General features: G+C 44.3%; 1 protein-coding gene across 1 annotated transcript in view; it reads right to left on the bottom strand.

Moving 5' to 3' along the window:
* Positions 1-21,930, bottom strand: part of LOC132815921 (A disintegrin and metalloproteinase with thrombospondin motifs 16) — a 256,517-nt gene that overhangs the window by 83,391 nt on the left and 151,196 nt on the right. Inside the window, exons 13-15 of the mRNA XM_060825296.1 lie at positions 8,807-8,979; positions 3,682-3,812; positions 353-476 (exon numbers count right to left, since the gene is read on the bottom strand). Coding sequence (XP_060681279.1) covers positions 353-476; positions 3,682-3,812; positions 8,807-8,979 — 428 coding nt within the window. The remainder of the gene's footprint in view (positions 1-352; positions 477-3,681; positions 3,813-8,806; positions 8,980-21,930) is intronic.

The raw sequence follows: 21,930 nt of genomic DNA, 5'->3' as shown, positions 1-21,930 counted from the left end.
CTTTTAGGCTATTTGGTCTAACTTCCAAAAAAATAACTTTATTGTGCTGAAATTTTTTTTTTACTCCCACTGAGCTGTCCTGTTTATTTTGTGAGCCTCTAAGTTCGCACGTTAAGTTTTTTTTTGCGGTTATTGCCAAATTTGTGGCCACATCCCAAATTAGATGGCCAAGGTGTGTTGGCGATTACAGGTTAAGAATTGAACAAATGAAAGTCATCGCGGATTTAAATTTTACATGATAATTGTTCAAGAAACCTGTGAAGCACAAAGCTTTAGATTCTACCTCAGAAAGTCAAATACTTAAACGAGTAATAGACTGAAAGACTCAATACATTACACAGATCAAACATACGGTTGACATAGTGCTGTTTGCTGTATTGGCCCTTGTAGATTTTACAGGTTGAGTTGTTTCCTTTGCAGACCCCACATGCATCAGGCACAGCATTAGAACCCAGTACACGGTCGCATCCAACTGCCTGTGAGCAATGAAAAGGGACAAATGCACATCAGTTAGGTATTGTGCTATAGAACGTACATGTGATTTTGACTGAATGACTGAAAATGGCAGGGTGTCTCTGGTTTCTGTACCTTACTGGGAACACAATTCATACAAATCTATTTTAAAATTGTTGGAAACCATTATAAGACTATATTCAATCAGAATCACTCTGCACAAAGGGCACCATTCTAATTTAACATATTACTCAGGGGCCTTCGTAACAGTGGAATGTCTCCTTTACTGCTGGGGCACTCTTAATTGAGTGATCAATCTCCACTCAGTCTGAAACACTGATGGAGCAATTTGACAGTAGCTGTTCCATGAGGATTTTGTAAGGCTACACTAGGCAACAAGAAGCTTACTTCTTTATTATCAGTGCGGTTTTGACTGTTTTCGTTTAGGCTGAACTGACTGGTTCAGGTAAACAACTCTATCAGTGCTTGAATATGGCAAATATTCACGAATGAATGATTAATTTTTCAAGAAATTGGGCTGACAAAACTACAACATTCATGCAATTGCATCAGGAACACAGAGGTTGAGCTTGCTGGGCCACGGGGATATAGAAAGCATTATATACAGCAGCTCCTCAGCATGAAAGATGGGCTTTTGACAAAATTTGCTTTGCCAAAAGGAAGACTGCCAATGTCAACATGGAAAATCAGGAGGATTTATGCTTGCACCAGTATGACACCACCCAATCAGGTATTGAGGGACATTAAAGATACAGTACAGCCCTGAAGGTGTAAGGCCTGGTTGGAAAAGAACAGACCTCTAACTGGGCCTGTGCCTTCCGACCGGTAGAGATCAGGGCCACTACTGCTGCTAGCTTACGTCTAAGGTCATTTTTTTTTGCCAGACCTGTAACAAGAAGAGTAGATAGATGGGAGATGGCACAGGGAAACATATTGTCTCCCCCTGTATGCAGTGACTGCATCAAACATTGTTTGATAGATAGAGCTGGTGGTATTTGGGGATTGCAGTGCCCAAAACCTGCCACCCAACATTGCCTCTTTTCCCTCTGCTGTCCCAATTGAAACCAGGAGCGACTATGAAAAATGTTCCTGCCAAAGGAGACACAATAGTTGCCAATGGGATTTTAACAAATCACTCACAGGTTCTCCATAAAAAGATATAAGTGCAGAAAAACAGCATTTTGTAATTCAATTTCTTATTCAAGTAGATATCTCTGGAACGCTATTTCTGATTCTGTGTATTTTATGGAGAATACAGAATTTTGCAAAATACTGACCATTAATGGTTCAAGTTAAGTATTTCATAATGGATTAGAATTACTTTTGAAACAAGTGCAAATCCATCTACAGACACACATTTATTTAGGTCTGGCCTTGGTATTTTATTAGGACTTCCTTGTTTCGGAATGAAGCAAAAATTCCATGTGGGATTGACTCCTGGAGTAAAATTCAGGCTGTGCCCAGAAAGAATCTTTAACCATTTCTTGATTTATAGAGACCTTTGTTTAGCTTATCACAGGCTGGTGCTGGCATCACTGGAGATGTAGGTGCTACGTATGCCCAAATGCCAAAGAGGTCATAAATTGTAGAAACATTGGTTGAGAAATGAACAAATGTAAAGGACCTTCATCCCTCAGAAAAGAAAAAAAAATCAACTCTTCTTGGGCAGACTTCCTTTCTAAACAAGCTGTGCTTAAAATACGAAAGAAACGCCCCTGATTGCTCAGTAACGAAGCCACGTTCCCAGGCTGAACACACTGGTAGGGCCCGGGTGTCATTTTGTTGGCTTGAGAGATTGCTGATGAGGTGTGAGGCTCCTTCAACTTATGGAGACAGGAGTACTTCTAGTGCTGGGAGCCCCTCCACCTGCCCCCACGTCCTCCCAGAGACAACACAACTGCAGATGCTGGAATCCAAATTAGACAAACAGCAGGCTGGAAGAACACAGCAAACCAGGCAGCATCAGGAGGTGGAGAAGTCAACACTTTGGGTATTAACCCTTCTTCAGGACTAGATGTGGGGGTAAGGGAAGCTCCCTTCATCCTCACATCTAGTCCCGAAGGGTTAATACCTGAAACGTTGAGTTCTCCACCTCATGATGCCACCTGGCCTTGCTGTGTTTTTCCAGCCTACTATTTGTCCAGTCACTTCCTTCTGTCTTATGCAGTTTATATATTTATATTAAAAAAATGAATACATCAACATCCTGATATTAGGGAATGGCCACCGTCATTGTCAGACCAGAGCCTAACTTCCATTTCTTAGATATGCTCACATCAGTATAAAATCAACAGTGCTCTCAATATTTACTTAGGGCTGAGAGGAGTGCAGGGGAGGATTCCTCAACCAGAACCTCTGTAATAAAAATAACAAGAACAGAGTTCTTACGGCAACAGCCAAACTGAGCAGGCCTCTTAGGTGGGAACAAAGTCAAGGTGTATTAGTAGCTAAGTGAGATATTGTGGGGGTGCAATCTGAGAGTGGGGTAAGCACTAGTTGTGGCAGAGCCTGCCCCCTTCTGGAGATTCGGGGTATTGTGGGGTATCGGTTATGGGGTAAGGTTGTAATCTACAATAACAGAAACTGCTGGAAATACTCAGCAGAACAGGCAGCACATGTGGAGGGCAAAAAAAAAGACTGAAAGCTTGTAGGGCCTGGATAAAGCTATTGTATTTCCCTTGACCCACAGGCAGTGGTTTAAATGCAGTAACCACATGGGTTTGTTCACCTTCAACTGCTCCTGTCTGCCCCAAGTCTCCTGCCTTGGGAAACCTGACCTGCATGGGTTAAAATTGAAAGATTTCAGTGAGCCACCTAGCACTGGAGTAAATTACTCACCCAATTCTCGATCTGCTTTAGTTAAACCAAGAAGCTGGTAGGTTTGAAGTGTTTTTGACATTTAAATCTTTACCTTTTCACTTGCCCTTAGCCACCCATCCTTGGGGGTTAGAACTCCCCTAAATGGGCTGATTTATCTTTTAATTATTTCAGACTGGGGTATCAGCAGCATAATAAATTCAATTTTGCTTTTCTGTTTAAAATGTCGTTACATATGTCTTATGTTGACTTCCTGCACTTTGAAAGGAAGGATATTAAAACTAAACTACATATATTGTATAGTTTTCAGCTGTACTGTTGCACAGATTTTGCATCTATACAGTCTGTGGCAGGGTGGGTATGGGAATAATCATAACTAATCCATTTTACCTCACATACACCATCAATGCATACATCAGCTCTTTCCTCAGAGCATGGTGTTCCATCTTTGACTTTACTTGAAAGAGCAAAGAAGAAGTCAAAATCTTCTGCCGCACAATACAGTTTGCAAAGATCATGGTCTGTAAATGATAAATGGATATATGATTAGATTTATTATCAATCTGGGAATAAATACACTGTGCACAAAAGAAGATTGAAACACGTTCTAAGAAGGATAAATCTTAAATGCAATTTAAGCATGGGCTTAGAACGACTAAGGCATAATGCGCCATTTATCTTTTGGAGAAAGAATAGTTCTTTTGTTGGACTATAACAAGCGATTCATGCCAATCTGTTCATTAAGGCTTGAAGTATTCAGAATAAATTTAATTAGAGGCATGCACCACAGACAGCTGTTGTCAATTCTAAAGTTTAGATTGCTGCTCTTATCAATGTGTTTGGCAGTTACGCTGTTCTTTTTGGTCTTAGGTCTGGTTTTGAACTGAGGAGACGATTGGTTCCTCTTTTTTTGACACAGTCTCATGTCAAATAAACATAGACCATCTCAGTAGAGATCTCTGCTGGCAAAATTGCCCACAAATTGGCCCGCTCATCTACAAGAAGAAGAAATTGAAAACTGCCCACTTCAGTAGCAAGCGTCATACCATTGTGATAAATGGGTTATAATTTGCTCTTCAATACCAGTTTATCCATTTCCACAGAGGAGAATTTGCTGAGATTTTCAGGTCTACACCTCATTTTAACCTTACTAAATGATCCACCGATAGGAAACAGGCATCCCAAGCCAGCTTGGTAGAACTGGGCAACAGGAACTGTGGCTATCAGGAACACTGTATGTAGTCACAGGCAGGTCCTCGAAGGGAGGGCAGTGAGACTGAATTGGTGAAACACAGGCAAGCAGCACCTCTCAATACCTGCGTGGGGGCACACAAGAGCCTCTCTGTTAGTTCTGGCCCCAAATGCAGACAGCCGGACATGTTTGGGATAGGAGGAGGGATGTACAACAGAGCATCCCAACCTCCCAAAAATAGGGCAGGAGCAAGGTTGCAGTTATAAGAGGCTGTTAATGTTTTGCCCAAATCTGCCAAGAAGAAAAACACAAGATGCTGACAATGGGTGAAAAATTGTTTTAAAAAATCTGATTTCCCAAGTCTGACAGTCATGTTGAGCAAAGGAATTCATTAAGAATTAACTTTTGAAGAGTGCAGCACAGTTTGAAGATTAATTCAAAGGCAATTAAAAGCTGTTTAAAGGACCTGCAAGGAATGTTCAGCAGGTCAGGCAGCATCAGTGGCGAGAGAAGAATTTAACTGCTTCACGATGCATAGTAGCATGGTGGTTCACCCTGCTGCCTCACAGCGTCAGGGTCCTGGATTCGATTCCAGCCATGGGTGACGGTCTGTTTTGAGTTTGCACGCTGTCAGTGTGTGTGCTTACATTTCTACCAGGTGCTCTGGTTTTTTTTAGATTAGACTTACAGTGCGGAAACAGGCCCTTCGGCCCAACAAGTCCACACCGACCCGCCGAAGCGCAACCCACCCATACCCCTACATTTACCCCTTACCTAACACTACGGGCAATTTAGCTTGGCCAATTCACCTGACCCGCACATCTTTGTGACTGTGGGAGGAAACCGGAGCACCCGGAGGAAACCCACGCAGACACAGGGAGAATGTGCAAACTCCACACAGTCAGTCGCCTGAGTCGGGAATTGAACCCGGGTCTACAGGCGCTGTGAGGCAGCAGTGCTAACCACTGTGCCACCGTTTGCTCCCACAGTCCCAAGATGTGCAGGTTACATGGATTGAACATGTTAAATTGCCCTGTAGTGTCCAGGCGTGTGCAGGGTTGGTGATTTAGCTATGGGAAATGTGGGGTTATGGGGACAGGTGGGGGGGCTGGTTCAGGGTGGCATGTTCTTTGGAGGGTCAGTATAGATTCGATGGGCCAAATGGCTTCTTTCTGCACTGTAGAGATTCTATGATTCTATAATCTGTGACCAGTACTAACGTATGGTCTTTGATATGAAATATTACTCTGATTCGCTCTTTCTACTGCTGGATATTTCCAGGTTTTTCTGAATTTATTTCAGATTTCCAGCAGCCTTGGTATTTTGCTTTACTACAAAGAATATTTTTGCATAAAAGTTTGGTTTAATTTAGTAAAAACAGTTACAATGCTGCCTAAATTGCTAAGAAAACTCTTAAGTGACAATGGCTCAAGATTAGTGCAGGACTAAAGCTGAAAATGCTACAACTGCACTTCTTCCTAACAATGCATTGTAAGCAGAAGTGAAATTATAGGTATTGGTTTCTGTGTAATGTGAGGTGCTGCTGGTAGGACTGTGTCTTGCTGCAGGCTGTATCTTCCTGCAAGTTGCTCTCCCCCTCCTAGGAAAGACAGTCTGAAACTGATTTGAATGTGTGGAGTGAGCTTTCTGATCCCATCTGACTAAATGTAAGCCAATGAGCTTGCTTGTGGGAGTATTTCCTTCTGATATGAAAAAAATTGTGTGTTAAGTTTGTTAATCTTCCTGATGTCCAATGGACTGAGCACTTTCGAAACATCCCTCAGCATCTGTAGGAATTACACTCTACCCAGAGAAAACCAAGTGCTCAAAAACTATTGGGCTTAATGATTCTGCACACTCAGATGTCAGAACACAAACCTGATCCAACTTGTCATGTTAAAAGCATTGCCCCTAATGGTTGACTACTTAAATCAAGGATGCTTACAAAGGTGAGAACTGAAGAAGTGCTAAAGTGGTATAGGATTGGAAGAAGCAATAAAGATTGAGAGGTGCCTTGGAGACATTAGAAAACAAGAGTTATCGTCAGTTAGTTTGCAGATGACACCAAAATTGGAGGTGTAGTGGACAGCGAAGAAGGTTACCTCAGCTTACAACAGGATCTTGATCAGATGGGCCAATGGGCTGAGAAGTGGCAGATGGAGTTTAATTTAGATGAATGTGAGGTGCTGCATTTTGGGAAAGCAAATCTTAGCAGGACTTATACACTTAATGGTAAGGTCCTGGGGATTGTTGCTGAACAAAGAGACCTTGGAGTACAGGTTCATAGTTCCTTGAAAGTGGAGTCGCAGATAGATAGGATAGTGAAAGCAGCATTTGGCATTCTTTCCTTTATTGGTCAGTGCATTGAGTATAGGATTTGGGAGGCCATGTTGTGGTTGTAAAGGACATTGATTAGGCCACTTTTGGAATATTGCATGCAATTCTGACCCTCCTCCTATTAGAAAGATGTTGTGAAACCTGAAAGGGCTCAGAAAAGATTGACAAGAACATTGATATGGATACAGGATTTGAGGTATAAGGAGAGGTTGAATAGGCCGGGGCTGTTTTCCCTGCAGTGTTGGAGGCTGGGGTGGGGTGGGGGGGGGGGGGGAGGTGACCATATTGAGGTTTATAAGATCATGAGGGACAAGGATAGGGTAAATAGGCAAGGTCTTTTCTCTGGGTGGGGGAGACCAGAATTAGAGGGCATAGGTTTAGGGTGAGAAGGGAAAGATTTAAAAGGGACCTAAGGGGCAACGTCTTCACACAGAGGGTGGTACAGGTATGAAATGAGCTGCCAGAGGAAGTGGTGGAGACTGGTACAATTTCAACATTTAATAGGCATCTAGGTGGGTATATGAATAGGAAGGGATTAGCGGGATGTGGGTCAAGTGCTAGACGTGATTTGGTTGGGATGTCTGCTCGGCATGGACAAGTTGGACAAGAAGGGTCTGTTTCCGTGCTGTACATCTCTATGACTCCAACTACGCTAAGGGTGCAATGTCAAGTGACCAGCTCACACAGGGAAACACTGTCTCAGATAGCGTAAAACCAAACAGTACCTATTGTGTAAGGGCCACGGATTATCTGCAGTGATGTGGCCAAGGCTGTCTTCGTGGAGAGTTTTCTGCCTTTGCTCCTGTGCCACCTCACTCGCCACAAATGCATCGGAACTTGCGGTCGACACAAGGCTCTAACTTGCAGCTAGCCAGACTACTAAAAATAGGCCAGCTCACCGAGTTTACACCCCCCCCCCCAACTATGATTTTATGTTGCATTGGGAGGTTTAATACTCATTTTGGTTTCAAAACGTGGTGACTCAAATGCTCAGACCTCCCTTGCACGAGCCTCCACTCGTTCCTTCAAGGTCTGCTGGTTTGTCTCTCGCATGCAACAATTAGTTTCATTAGGAATGTATACCGACAGATCTTACAGATGTGAGGAACCATTTCAGGTTCGGTCCCATGACAATATGGAGATTTTGCCAAGGAAGAACCATGTGCCGGCAGACCACCATATCATACTTTTCAGCACCCAATTTTTATGATTGCCATCAGGGGAATCAAGTCTATTTTTTAGGTCTTTATTCTTTGACCTAGTTAATATTACTAACTCTATTCTACTTCATAACTACACTTTTCAAATGTCAACACCGATTTTCTTTAAAAAGCTCCTCAATTATCTCCCAAGCATCTCTCTGCACAAACTGCGACTTGTACAAAATTCTGCTGTCTGTTCTCTTTTCCACACACGTTCTCCTCGCCGATATCCATGATCCAATTAATTACCTGCAGAACCTTCCAGTCTCCCAAGGCATCAATTCAAAATGTTTGATCTGATATACAATTCATACCTTGGTCTTCCAACAACTTGAGTTTGTAAATGTTTCAGCCTTTAATCTGAGCCCATTTCTTCAGCTTTTCAACTCTGCCCTGATCACATTTCTGTCAACCCCACTTGTGCGCAGGAATGATATTTGTTACTCTGTCTGTGTTATCTATCCACGTCCAATCTTTTGAAACCTTACCCGTCAACTTCTTTTTCCTGCTTTTTGCTGACCTTAAAAGCATCCTCCAACATATTTTTGATAATCATTTCTGCCTTTTGAATCTCCAACTAATATCCAGTCCATTCTCAAATACAAGAAGCTGCTTGAACATATTATTAGATAAAAGATTCAATACAAATGCAGATTACTATTATCACTGCTAGCTCACTTTGAAATCAAAATTACTTGTATTAAAAAAACAAAATAACATTCACATTTGACCATACAGAATACATAATATTGCTTATGATTTGCAGCCCAAAAAAGATATTTACCTTCAACATGAACATATGGCTTCCAGTTGTAGTACCACCCTCGGAATGGCTTGCTGTTGTATTCAGCACACTGCTGTGATCTAAAATCAATGCTATTTTTAGGGCATTTTTGATTATTGCAAAGCTTGTATGTACGATGGGTACCATCACAGAACTTTCCTCCATACTGTGGCCTATCGAGATAAAAAAAAGGTATTCTTCACCAATGTAATGAGTCACAAAGCATTACAACTAATATAATTAAATCAAAGTTAAAAATTAGTTGTAACACGCTCACAAAATCTCCCAAGACCGCAGAATTTGTTCTAATAATTTGGTCAGACTACACAGGAACATATGCATCAATAACACCAAGCAAGCCCGACAGATGGGAACAGACTACGAATAAAGCTTAATGAAGTGGTGGCCTAATGATTGTTACAGATGGATGGCCAAGGCAACTGCATAGCATCCTCACAAATGTGGGATGAAGAGAATTTCTCTTCTGGATTGAACATGTGTGTATCACACTTATGAAGTGTAGCACCTGTTTTCCATTTTTAAAAAAATGTGTTGGGTAATCACATTTCTAGGCCATAAACTTTATTACACTGCGTTCATTTTTAGTCATCACATTACTTCTTCTATAAAGGGTGCAGAAAAGCACGGCACAGCTGATCCCCAGTGTGAAAGGGATAAGCTACGAGGAACCACGAAAGAAAATTCAGTTCAGCACAGGAGAAGGAAATGCTTTAAGGAAAGACACCATTTTACTGTATGAAACATTAAATGGTATGATGATATAGGTTCAAGAACACTAATAAGTAACTAAATTATAATGTGCAATATATTTAGAACTTTGGAAAATACTGAACAAGAAAAGGCCTGTGTAAAAAAATTACTAACTGCATTCAGGAGTGGGATACATCACTCTACCTTCGCAAATATCTGCCAATTTCCCCTTAGCCTGCATATGAACTAGCACACTTGGCAGTCCATTTCACATACAGACTTTCTCTATAAAATACTTAAAGTTTGTCTCCTTTATGAACTTTCTCTCTTGCAATTTGGAGCTTGTGCCCCTCTACAGTTCGTAACACCTTTAACTTATTAAAATTGAAATAATTTCATCCCTTAAGAGCACTGATTATATTTGAAGAATGGCACAGAAATGTCAGCCCATGTCATAACCTCACCACTCGCAAGTGTAATTTTTGTCACACCTTCAATTAAGCTACACTTTCTGCTCAAGTGTAAGAGAAGTCCAAGTTCTTTCATCACTCCACATAGGTCAGGTGTTTAAACTAGGGATCTGCTTTAGTTCTCCTTTCTTCATTGGCTCTAATGCTTGGATTTCCCTGCCATAATAGAACATTGAACATTGTACATTGTATAACAGTTAGAGGTGTAACAGTTCATCACACATGTTAAATATACCCCTTTGGGTTTGCACCAATCCATCTAGCTGTGCATGACCAGACAGCTTTTTGCTGTTTTTACCTTCATCTTTCAGCTTGGTGAAACACTTGGGGATTTTTTTTAACATCAAAAATAAAATGTAAGTGCATGCTGCTGTTGCAATCAGCAGTGTTATGGCTACTTGCCTCCACTGATTTCATTTGTCATCTCCTTTTATCCAACAATGTTCACGGTCAGTATGACAGTATACCGTTACGAGACAACATGCAAGCAAATCTCTAAGATATCGATATCAATGCTGCACCGCAGCATGTGGCGTAAGGGCATCACATACTCCATCTTACCTCAGATCATTTGAAGCATGACTCTACCCTACTGAAAGCATGTTCATCTGTTAGAACGTAGAACATAGAAAAGTACAGCACAGAACAGGCCCTTTGGCCCACCATGTTGTGCCGAGATTTAATCCTAGTGTAAAATATAGTAACTTAACCTACACACCCCTCAACTCACTGCTATCCATGTACATGTCCAGCAGTCACTTAAATGTCCCCAATGATTCTGCTTCCACCACCACTGCTGGCAACGCATTCCATGCATTCATAACTCTCTGCGTAAAGAACCTACCTCTGACGTCTCCTTTATACCTTCCTCCTAATATCTTCAAATTCCTCATACCAGTCAATCCTACCCTGGGGAAAAGTCTCTGGCTGTTGACTCTGTCTATTCCACTCATTATTTGTACACCTCGATCAGGTCTCCTCTCTTCCTCCTTCTCTCCAGAGAGAAAAGTCTGAGCCTATTCAACCTTTCTTCATAAGGCAAGCCCTCCAGTCCAGGCAGCATCCTGGTAAACTTTCTTTGCACCCTCTCCAAAGTCTCTGTATCTTTCCTATAGTAGGGCGACCAGAACTGGACACAATATTCCAAGTGTGGTCTCACCAGGGACCTATAGAGCTGCAGCAAAACCTCGCGGCTTTTAAACTCGATCCCCCTGTTAATGAAAGCCAAAACACCATATGATTTCTTAACAAGCAATATCTTGTATCTATGTACTTGCACACCCAGATCCCGCTGTTCGTCCAAACTACCAAGAATCCCGTCTTTAATCCTATATTCAGCATTCGAGTTCGACCTTCCAAAATGAATCACTTCGCATTTATCCAGGTTGAACTCCATCTGCCATTTCTCAGCCCAGCTCTGCATCCTGTCTATGTCGCACTGTAGCCTGCAGTAGCCCTCTATACTATCGGCGACACCTCCAACCTTTGTGTCATCTGCAAATTTACTAACCCACCCCTCAATCTCGTTATCCAAGTCATTTATAAAAACTACAAAGAGCAGAGGCCCAAGAACAGAGTCTTGCGGGACCCCACTCAACACTGACCTCCAGGCAGAATACTTTCCATTTACAACCACTCTCTGCCTTCTATCAGCCAGCCAATTCTGAATTTTTTGCTTCGGTTTTCACCAAGGAAAGGGACCTTGTTGTGAATGAGAACTTTGAGGAGCTGGGATACAGTCTTGACCAGATCAAGATTGATGAAGTTGATGTGCTAGAAACTTTGGAAAATATTAAGATTGATATGTCCCCAGGGCCAGACCAGATTTATCCTAGGCTGCTCCGGGAAGCGGGAAAGGAGGTTGCTAAGCCGTTGGCAAGGATATTTGCCTCCCTGTATCCCATACTTCCTGACTTTATGAATGAGCCTACCATGGGGAACCTTACCAAATGCCTTGCTGAAGTCCATATACACCACATCCCATTGCTTGACCTTCGTCGACCTGTCTTGTCACCTCTTCTAAGAACTCAATAAGATTTCTGAGACATGACCTGCCCCTCACAAAGCCATGCTGACTGCCTTTAATCACACTGTGCTTTGCCAAATAGTCATAAATCCTATCCCTCAGAATTCATTCCAAAACTTTGCTGACCACAGATGTTAGACTGACTGGTCTGTAACTGCCAGGGATTTCCCTATTATCCTTCTTGAAAAAAGGAACAACATTCACCTTCTTCCAATCCTCCAGTACGGCTCCTGTGGAGAGTGAGGAGGCAAATATCCTTGCCAATGGCTTAGCAACCTCCTTTCCCGCTTCCTGGAGCAGCCTAGGATAAATCTGGTCTGGCCCTGGGGACATATCAATCTTAATGTTTTCCAAAGTTTCTAGCACATCAACTTCATCAATCTTGATCTGGTCAAGACTGTATCCCAGCTCCTCAAAGTTCTCATTCACAACAAGGTCCCTTTCCTTGGTGAAAGCCGAAGCAAAAAATTCATTTAGGACTTCCCCTATCTGCTCAGACTCCACGCACAAGTTCCCTCTGCTATCCCTGATCAGCCCTACCTTCTCCCTGATCATTCTCTTATTCCTCATGTATGAGTAAAATGCCTTTGAGTTCTCCTTAATCCTTGCCAAGCCTTTATCGTGCCCCCCTCCTGGCTCTCCTCAGTCCATTTCTGACCTCCTTTTTAGTAAGCCTGCAATCCTCTAAAGCTGTGCTAGATCCTTGCTTCCCCCACCTTATGTAAGTCACCTTCTTCCTTTTGATGAGAAGTTCCTCTGTTCTCGTCATCCAAGGTTCCCTAATCTTACCTCTTCTCACCTGTCTCAGAGGAACAAATTTGTGCATCACTCGCAACAACTGCTCCTTAAATAGTCTCCACATGTCTGCTGTGCCCTTTCTGTGGTACAATTGCTCCCAGTCTGTACTTCCCAACTCCTGTCTGATAGCGTCGTAATTTCCTTTTCCCCAATTAAATACCTTCCCTCGGTAACTGCTCCTTTCTCTCTCCAAGGCTATGCTAAATGTGAGGCAGTTGTGATCACTTTCACCAAACTGCTCTCCCACTGCGAGATCGGACACCTGTCCTGGCCTGTTGCAGAGCACCAAATCCAACATGGCCTCTTCCCTTGTCGGTCTGTCTACATACTGAGTAAGGAAACCCTCCTGAACACACCTGACAAAAACAGCTCCATCCAAACCATCTGCACTTAGAAGGTTCCAGTCTATATTGGGAAAGTTGAAATCACCCATAATAACAACCCTGCTACTTCTGCATTTTTCCAGAATCTGCCCACCTATGAGATCTTCAATCTCTCTACTGCTGTTAGATGGTCTGTAGAAAACCCCCAATGTGGTGGCTGTTCCCTTGCTGTTCCTAACTTCCACCCATACTGACTCAGTAGACAAACCTTCCTCAACAACCTTCATTTCTGTATCTGTGATGTACTCTGTGATTAACAATGCTACACCCTCTCCTCTTTTTCCATCCTCCCTGTACTTTGTAAACATTCTAAACGCTGGAACATCAAGCAACCATTCCTGCCCCTGTGAAACCCACGTCTCCGTTATGGCCACAACATCGTAGCCCCAAGTACTGATCCGTGTTCTAAGTTCGTCACTCTTATTTCAGACACTCCTTGCATTAAAGCAGACACACTTTAACCAATCCCTTTGCTTCATCGCGTGAGAAACCTTCCTGATAGATTCAATACATCCTGTCACTGTCCCATCTGCAACTGACCCCATCTCAGACATGTGGCTCTGATTCCCACCCCCCTGTCAAACTAGTTTAAACTCTCCTGAATCACATGAGCAAATCTTCCACCCAGGACATCAGTGTCCCTCCAGTTCAGGTGCAACCTGTCCTTCATGTACAGGTCCCACCTTCCCCAGAAGGTATCCCAATGGTCTACGTAACTGAAGCCCTCCCTCCTGCACCAGCCTTGCAGCCATGTGTTAAGCTGCATTCGCTGACTTCCTCATCTCACTATCGCGTGGCATCGGTAGCAAACCTGAGATCACTACTCTACTCGTCCTGCTCTTCAGCTTCCAACCTAGCTCTCTGTAGTCACTTTTCAGATCCTCAATCCCTTCCCTGGCTATATCATTGGTGCCAATATGTACCACGATTACTGGCTGCTCACCCTCCCCCTTCAGAATCCTGTAAACCCGATCGGCGACGTCCTGGACCCTGGCACCGGGGAGGCAACACACCTTCCTGGAGTCCCGTTCCTGACCACAAAATCTCCTGTCAATAAGTCTAACTATTCAGTCCCCTACCACTTGTGCTTTTCTATTCTCCCCCCTTCCCTTCTGAGCCACAGTGCCAGGGACCTGACAACTATGGCTTTATCCTGGTAGGCTGTCCCACCAGCAGTATCCAAAATGGTGTACTTATTGCTGAGGGAAACGACCACAGGGGATCCCTGCTCTGACCGTTGGTTCTCTTTCCTCCCCCTGACAGTAACCGGTTGTAAACTATTAACTTAATATTATCCCAAAAACTTAGTTGTCTGAGGAATGTAGTGTTTATGTACAATAGTTAGCTGCAATAAATGTCTGTTGAATTCATAAATACCACACTATCAATACATATAGTATATATTTAGTTTCTCATAATACATGAGCTAACATAGGTATTGCCAATATTGGATAAAACATCCGGCTAGAAGCAAACTGATCACTAAATTCCTTTTCTCTGCTTTATTATTTCTTTGTGTGGTGACTGCTTTCTGAGCTGCCTTCCAGAAACTTTGAGTCATGGCATGCTGGATATCACGTTCAGTATTTCATTAGTACCTTGAAAATGCACTTTATTACTGACACGTACTGTGTAAAATTACAACAGTACTGAATCTATCATTAAAATGACAAATTTAAATTTGATTAAAATTGGAGACAGAGGCAAAGTAGATTACTCACTTCTTAAAACTGATGTTCATGGGATGTGGACATTGCTGGTTGAACTGCTGAAAATGCGTTGCTGGAAAAGCGCAGCAGGTCAGGCAGCATCCAAGGAGCAGGAGAATCGATGTTTCGGGCATGAGCCCTTCTTCAGGAATGAGGAAAGTGTGCCAAGCAGGCTAAGATAAAAGGTAGGGAGGAGGGACTTGGGGAGGGGCGTTAGAAATGCGATAGGTGGAAGGAGGTCAAGGTGAGGGTGATAGGCCGGAGTGGGGGTGGGGGCGGAGAGGTCAGGAAGAAGATTGCAGGTTAGGAGGGCGATGCTGAGTTCGAGGGTTGGGACTGAGACAAGGTGGGGGGGAGGGGAAATGAGGAAACTGGAGAAATCTGAGTTCATCCCTTGTGGTTGGAGGGTTCCTAGGCAGAAGATGAGGCGCTCTTCCTCCATTCGTCCTGTTGCTATGGTCTGGCGATGGAGGAGTCCAAGGACGTGCATGTCCTTGGTGGAGTGGGAGGGGGAGTTGAAGTGTTGAGCCACGGGGCTGTTGGGTTGGTTGGTCCGGGTGTCCCAGAGGTGTTCTCTGAAACGTTCCGCAAGTAGGCGGCCTGTCTCCCCAATATAGAGGAGGCCACATTGGGTGCAGCGGATGCAGTAAATGATGTGTGTGGAGGTGCAGGTGAATTTGTGGCGGGTATGGAAGGATCCCTTGGGGCCTTGGAGGGAAGTAAGGGGGCAGGTGTGAGCGCAAGTTTTGCATTTCTTGCGGTTGCAGGGGAAGGTGCCGGGAGTGGAGGTTGGGTTGGTGGGGGGTGTGGACCTGATGAGAGAGTAGTGGAGGGAGTGATCTTTTCAGAATGCTGATAGGGGAGAGGAGGGAAATATATCCCTGGTGGTGGGATCCATTTGGAGGTGGTGGAAATGACGACGGATGATGCGATGTAAATGGAGGTTGGTGAGATGGTAGGTGAGGACCAGTAGTGTTCTGTCCTGGTGGCGGTTGGAGGGGCGGGGCTCAAGGGCGGAGGAGCAGGAAGTGGAGGAGATGCGGTGGAGGGCATCGTCGATCACGCCTGGGGGGGGAAGTGCAGTCTTTGAAGAAGGAGGCCATCTGGGTTGTTCGGTATTGGAACTGGTCCTCCTGGGAGTAGATGCGGCGGAGATGAAGGAATTGGGAATATGGGATGACATTTTTATAGGAGCAGGGTGGAGGTGTAGTCTAGGTAGCTGTTTCTATCTCGGGCGACCGAATCAACATGGACATTTACTATAAACCGACTGACTCCCACAGCTATCTAGACTACACCTCCACCCATCCTGCCCCCTGTAAAAACACCATCCCATATTCCCAATTCCTTCGTCTCCGCCGCATCTGCTCCCAGGAGGACCAGTTCCAATACCAAACTACCCAGATGGCTTCATTCTTCAAGGACCGCAATTTCACCCTTGACGTGATCGACAATGCTCTCCACCGCATCTCCTCCACTTCCCGCTCCTCAGCCTTGAGCCCCGCCCCTCCAATCGCCACCAGGACAGAACCCCACTGGTCTTCACCTATCACCTCACTAACCTCCATATACATCACATCATCTGTCATCATTTCCGCCACCTCCAAACGGACCCCACCACCAGGGATATATTTCCCTCCTCTCCCCTATCAGCGTTCCGAAAAGACCACTCCCTCCATGACTCCCTCGTCAGGTCCACACCCCGCCACCAACCCAACCTCCACTCCCGGCACCTTCCCCTGCAACCGCAAGAAATGCAAAACTTGCGCCCACACCTCCCCCCTTACTTCCCTCCAAGGCCCAAAGGGATCCTTCCATATCCGCCACAAATTCACCTGCACCTCCACACACATCATTTACTGCATCCGCTGCACACAATGAGGCCTCCTCTATATTGGGGAGACAGGCCGCCTACTTGCGGAACGTTTCAGGGAACACCTCTGGGACACCTGGACCAACCAACTCAACCACTCCGTGGCTTAACACTTCAACTCCCCCTCCCACTCCACCAAGGACATGCACGCCCTTGGACTCCTCCAGCGCCAGACCATAGCAACACGACAGCTGGAGGAAGAGCCCCTCATCTTCCGCCAAGGAACCCTCCAACCACAAGGGATGAACTCAGATTTCTCCAGTTTCCTCATTTCCCCTCCCCCCACCTTGTCTCAGTCCCAACCCTCGAACTCAGCACCACCTTCCTAACCTGCAATCTTCTTCCTGACCTCTCCGCCCCCAGCCCCACTCCGGCCTATCACCCTCACCTTCTCTCCCTCACTTTAACCTCCTTCCACCTATGGCATTTCCAACGCCCCTCCCCCAAGTCCCTCCTCCCTACCTTTTTTCTTAGCCTGCCTGGCACACTTTCCTCATTCCTGAAGAAGGGCTCATCCCCGAAACGTCGATTCTCCAACTCCTTGGATGCTGCTTGACTTGCTGTGCTTTTCTAGCAACACATTTTCAGCTCTGATCTCCAGCATCTGCAGTCCTCACTTTCTCCCATTGCTGGTTAAACCACAACCTATTGCTCATCCCTAATTCCCCTGGAAAAGGTAGTACTGAGCTGTCTCGTTGATGCACTGCAGTCATCAGGGTGCAGGTATGCCCACAATACTGTTAGAAGGGCGTTCTAGGATTCTAACCTAGTGACATTGAGGTAACAGTGATATAGTTCCAAGTCAGGACAGCATTTGACCTTTCAGTTGGCAGTGTTCCCATGCAGCTGCTGCCACTGTTCTTCTAGGTGGCAGAGGATGCGGGTTTTTGCAGGTGACATCAGAGCAGCCTTGGTGAGTTATTGCAGTGTCTCTTTTGGATAGTACAGACCATGTCATTGGTGGAGGGTGTGAATATTGTTGGTAGTAGGTAGGGTGTCAGTCAAGTAGGCTGCTTGTCCTGGATGATGATTTTAGAATTACACCCATCCAGGCAAATGTGGAGTATTACATTAAACTCCAGTTTTTCTGCTCTGTAGATGGTGAACAAGCTTTAGGGAGACAAGAGCTAAGTTATTTGCTGTACAATTCCTAGTCTCTACCATGCTCCTGTAGCCATTATACCTGTGTGATGAGTCCAATTTAATGTCTGGTCAATGATAAACTCCAGGAAATTGACAGTGGGGGAACTTAGTGGTTGTATTGCCATTGAATGTCATGGGGAGATGGTTAGACTATTTTGTTTTATTAGAGATTGCCTGGCAGTGTGGCATGAATGTCATTTGCCACTTGTCAGTCCAATTTGTCCAGATCTTGGTGCATAAGGAAACAGGCTGCCTCAGAATCTGAAAGTGTCATAACATTGAACATTGCGCAATCATCGAACATCCCTACTTCTGAGGTTATGATAGAGGGAAGGACATTGAAGAAGCCACAGAAGATGATTGGGCCTAGGCCACTACTCTAAAGATGCTTCCAAATGAACCTGATCGACTACAACCTGGGTCTCGTGTGATTTTTAACTTTATACATGCCAGTCCACCGTGGCACCTCCACATCATGACTAAAGAATTCCTGCAGAGATAATTGACCCCAACCATAACCATCTTCCATTATGCTAGGTATGAACCCAAAGTTTTGAGTATTCCTCCATCTTCCTACAGACTTCAGTTTTGTTTGGGCTCTTGATGCCATACTCAGTCAAATGTTGAATTGATGTAAAAGATGATCACGCTCACCTCACCTCTAGATTTCAGCTGCTTCTGTCCACGTTCCTACCAATGCAAAATCGCAGTGAGAAGGTTATTCCTTGGCAAGTGCATCTGATAGCATTACAACCATTCCTTCCATCACTGTGATGATGGAGAGTACACTGGTAGGGTGGTAATTGGCCAAGTTGGATATGTCCTACTTCTTATGGACATGACAAAAGTGGGTAGTTATTCTCATTGTTGAATAAATGCCAGTGTTGCAGCTGTACTGGAACAGCTTGCCTGAGGGATGCAGCAAATTCTGAAGCGCATGTCTTCAGAACTGTCAAGGGCAACAGTCTTTGCCACATGAATGGCTTCACCCATTTCTTGATGTAACATTGAGAAAGTGAGGACTACAGGTACTGGAGATCAGAGTTGAGAGTGTGTTGCTGGAAAAGCACAGCTGGTCAGGCAACATCTGAGGAGTGGGTGAATCTACGTTTCGGGCATAAGCCCATCAGGAATGATTCCTGATGGAAAGGCTTATGCCCGAAACGTCGAGTCTCCTGCTCCTCGTATGCTGCCTGACCAGCTGTGCTCTCCCAGCATCACACTGTCGACCTTTGTTATCATGTGGAGTGAATTGAATTGGTAGAATGCTGTGATGCTGAGAACTTCAGAGGGAGGCTGAGATGGATCATCCACTCAGTACTTCTGATTGACGATGATGAAAATACCTTTTTTTAAAAACACTGATGTGATAAGCTCCCTTATCATAGAGAATGGGGATATTTGAGGTGTTCAACCTCTTGTTTAATTGTCTATCACCATTTATGACTGGATGTGGGAGGACTGCAGACCTTATATTGAATCCATTGATTGTGGGATTGTTTAGTCTGATCCATTGTATTATGCTTCCATTTTCTGACCTGTAAGTAGTCTTGCGTTATAGCTTCACAAGACTGGTACCTCATTTTTATATATGCCTTGTCCTTTGCTGAACTTGGCAAATCTCCTGACTTGATGGTAATGCTAAAGTGGGGAAGATGCTGGGCTATGAGGTTACACACTGTGGTTAAATATAATTCTGCTGCTGTCAATGCAAAGGATGGCCAGTCTAAGTTGCTAAATCTGTTCTAAGTTTGTCCCATTTAGCACTGTGATGATGCACATACCACAATGGAGAGTTTCATCAATGTAAAGTTAAGATTCCACAGGGGACTGTGTGGTGATCACTTCTATAGAATTATCCAGGATGAACATATCCATGGCAAACATATTGGTGAGGAAAAGGCCAAATGGAATTTGCCCTCGTGCTGGTTCCCTCCCCAGCTGTCATTGACCCAGTCTAGGCACTCCGTCCTTTTGACCTTTGCCATCTTGATCACTTGTAGAGCTGCTGAGCCACCCCGGTAATAGATATTGTGAGCTCTCAGAGTACATGCTGTGCCACTGTCACCCTCAGTCCTTCCTCTAAATGGTGCTCAACAAAACAGAACAGGGGAAGGGGGCACAGGATAGGTGACAATCACTTGGAGTGCCAATGTTTGACCTGATACCATGTTATTTCATGGGGTCTGGATCGACATGCTCTGTAAGCTGTACAGCTGCTTGGAGATCCCAAATATACTGGCTGGCTTGCTGACACATTGACTTCTCTATGAGGAAGCCAAGCATGGACTTTGGAGCACCATGCAGCGGAAAAAGAATTAAGGGGAGAATGGACTTGGAGTCAATGCTGAGGGCTCCCAGCAACTTACTCCTGCCTGCATATCTCTATGATACCACCTCTGGTGGGTCTGTCCTGCTGATGGGTACTAGATATACCGAGGAACAGGGATGGCGGTGTCTGTAAAGCACGGTTCCATGAGTGTGATGATGTCAGGCTAAAGCTCAACCAGTCTGCGGGATAGCTCTCCTATTTTTGGCATAAGGCCTCAGACATTGATAAGGAAGACTTTGTATGGTTGACAGAGCTGTGTTTGCTGTTGTTATTTCTGCTGCCAGTTGATTTGTCTGATTTAATTTCCTGTAGACTTTGTCATGAATTGATGCAACTGAGTGCTAGCCCACTAAGTTGCTAGACCATTCCATTTCAGGAAACAGTTAAGAGTTAACCACATAGCTATGGGGTTACAGTCACTTGTTGGCCATACCAGGTAAGGACAGCTGATTTCCTTCCCAGGTGACCTTCATGAACAAGATCAATTTTTATGACAACTGACATGGTCTCTGATAGGATAGATTTTAATTCATTCCAGATCTTACTGAATTCAAATTTTACTAGCTGTTACAGAGGGATTTTAACTCACGTTTCAACACATTAGCCAGCAAGTTCTGAATTACTAATCCAGTGACAATATAACTATGTCAATGAAATCCACTGGTTAGTAATGAGACAATGTTGATTTGGATGCGATCATATGAGGTACAGTTAGTAAGTTTGCAGATGACACCAAAATTGGAGGTGTAGTGGACAGCGAAGAGGGTTACCTCAGATTACAGCAGGATCTGGACCAGATGGGCCAATGGGCTGAGAAGTGGCAGATGGAGTTTAATTCAGATAAATGCAAGGTGCTGCATTTTGGGAAAGGAAATCTTTGCAGGACTTATACATTTAATGGTAAGGTCCTAGGGAGTGTTGCTGAACAAAGAGACTTGGAGTGCAGGTTCATAGCTGTTTGAAAGTGGAGTTGCAGGTAGATAGGATAGTGAAGAAGGCGTTTGGTATGCTTTCCTTTGTTGGTCAGAGTATTGAGTACGGGAGTTGGGAGGTCATGTTGCGGCTGTACAGGATATTGGTTAGGCCACTGTTGGAATATTGCATGCAATTCTGGTCTCCTTCCTATCGGAAAGGTGTTGTGAAACTTGAAAGGGTTCAGAAAAGATTTACAAGGATTTTGCCAGGGTTGGAGGATTTGAGCTACAGGGAGAGGTTGAATAGGCTGGGGCTGCTTTCTCTGGAGCATCAGAGGCTGAGGGGTGAACCTTATAGAGGTTTACAAACTTATGAGGGACATGGATAGGGTAAATAGGCAAAGTCTTTTCCCTGGGGTGGGGAGTCCAGAACTAGAGGGCATTGGTTTAGGGTGAGAGGGGAACGACATAAAATAAACCTAAGGGGCAAGTTTTTTCACACAGAGGGTATGGAATGAGCTGCCAGAGGTAGTGGTGGAGGCTGGTACAATCGCAACAGTTAAGATGCATTTGGATGGGTATATGAATAGGAAGGATGTGCAGGGATATGGGCCAGGTACTGGTAGGTGGGACTAGACTGGGTTGGGATATCTGGTCGGCATGGGCAGGTTGGACCGAAGGGTCTGTTTCCATGCTGTACATTTCTATGACTCTATGACTCTAATACTGAATGAAATTAGTTATAAATTGGTCTACATTGCATTT

This window comes from Hemiscyllium ocellatum, chromosome 5 (assembly GCF_020745735.1).
Source record: "Hemiscyllium ocellatum isolate sHemOce1 chromosome 5, sHemOce1.pat.X.cur, whole genome shotgun sequence".
Lineage (NCBI taxonomy): Eukaryota > Metazoa > Chordata > Chondrichthyes > Orectolobiformes > Hemiscylliidae > Hemiscyllium > Hemiscyllium ocellatum.
The sequence above is the reverse complement of the archived record's forward strand: the minus strand, read 5'-3'. Positions and strand labels throughout refer to the sequence as shown.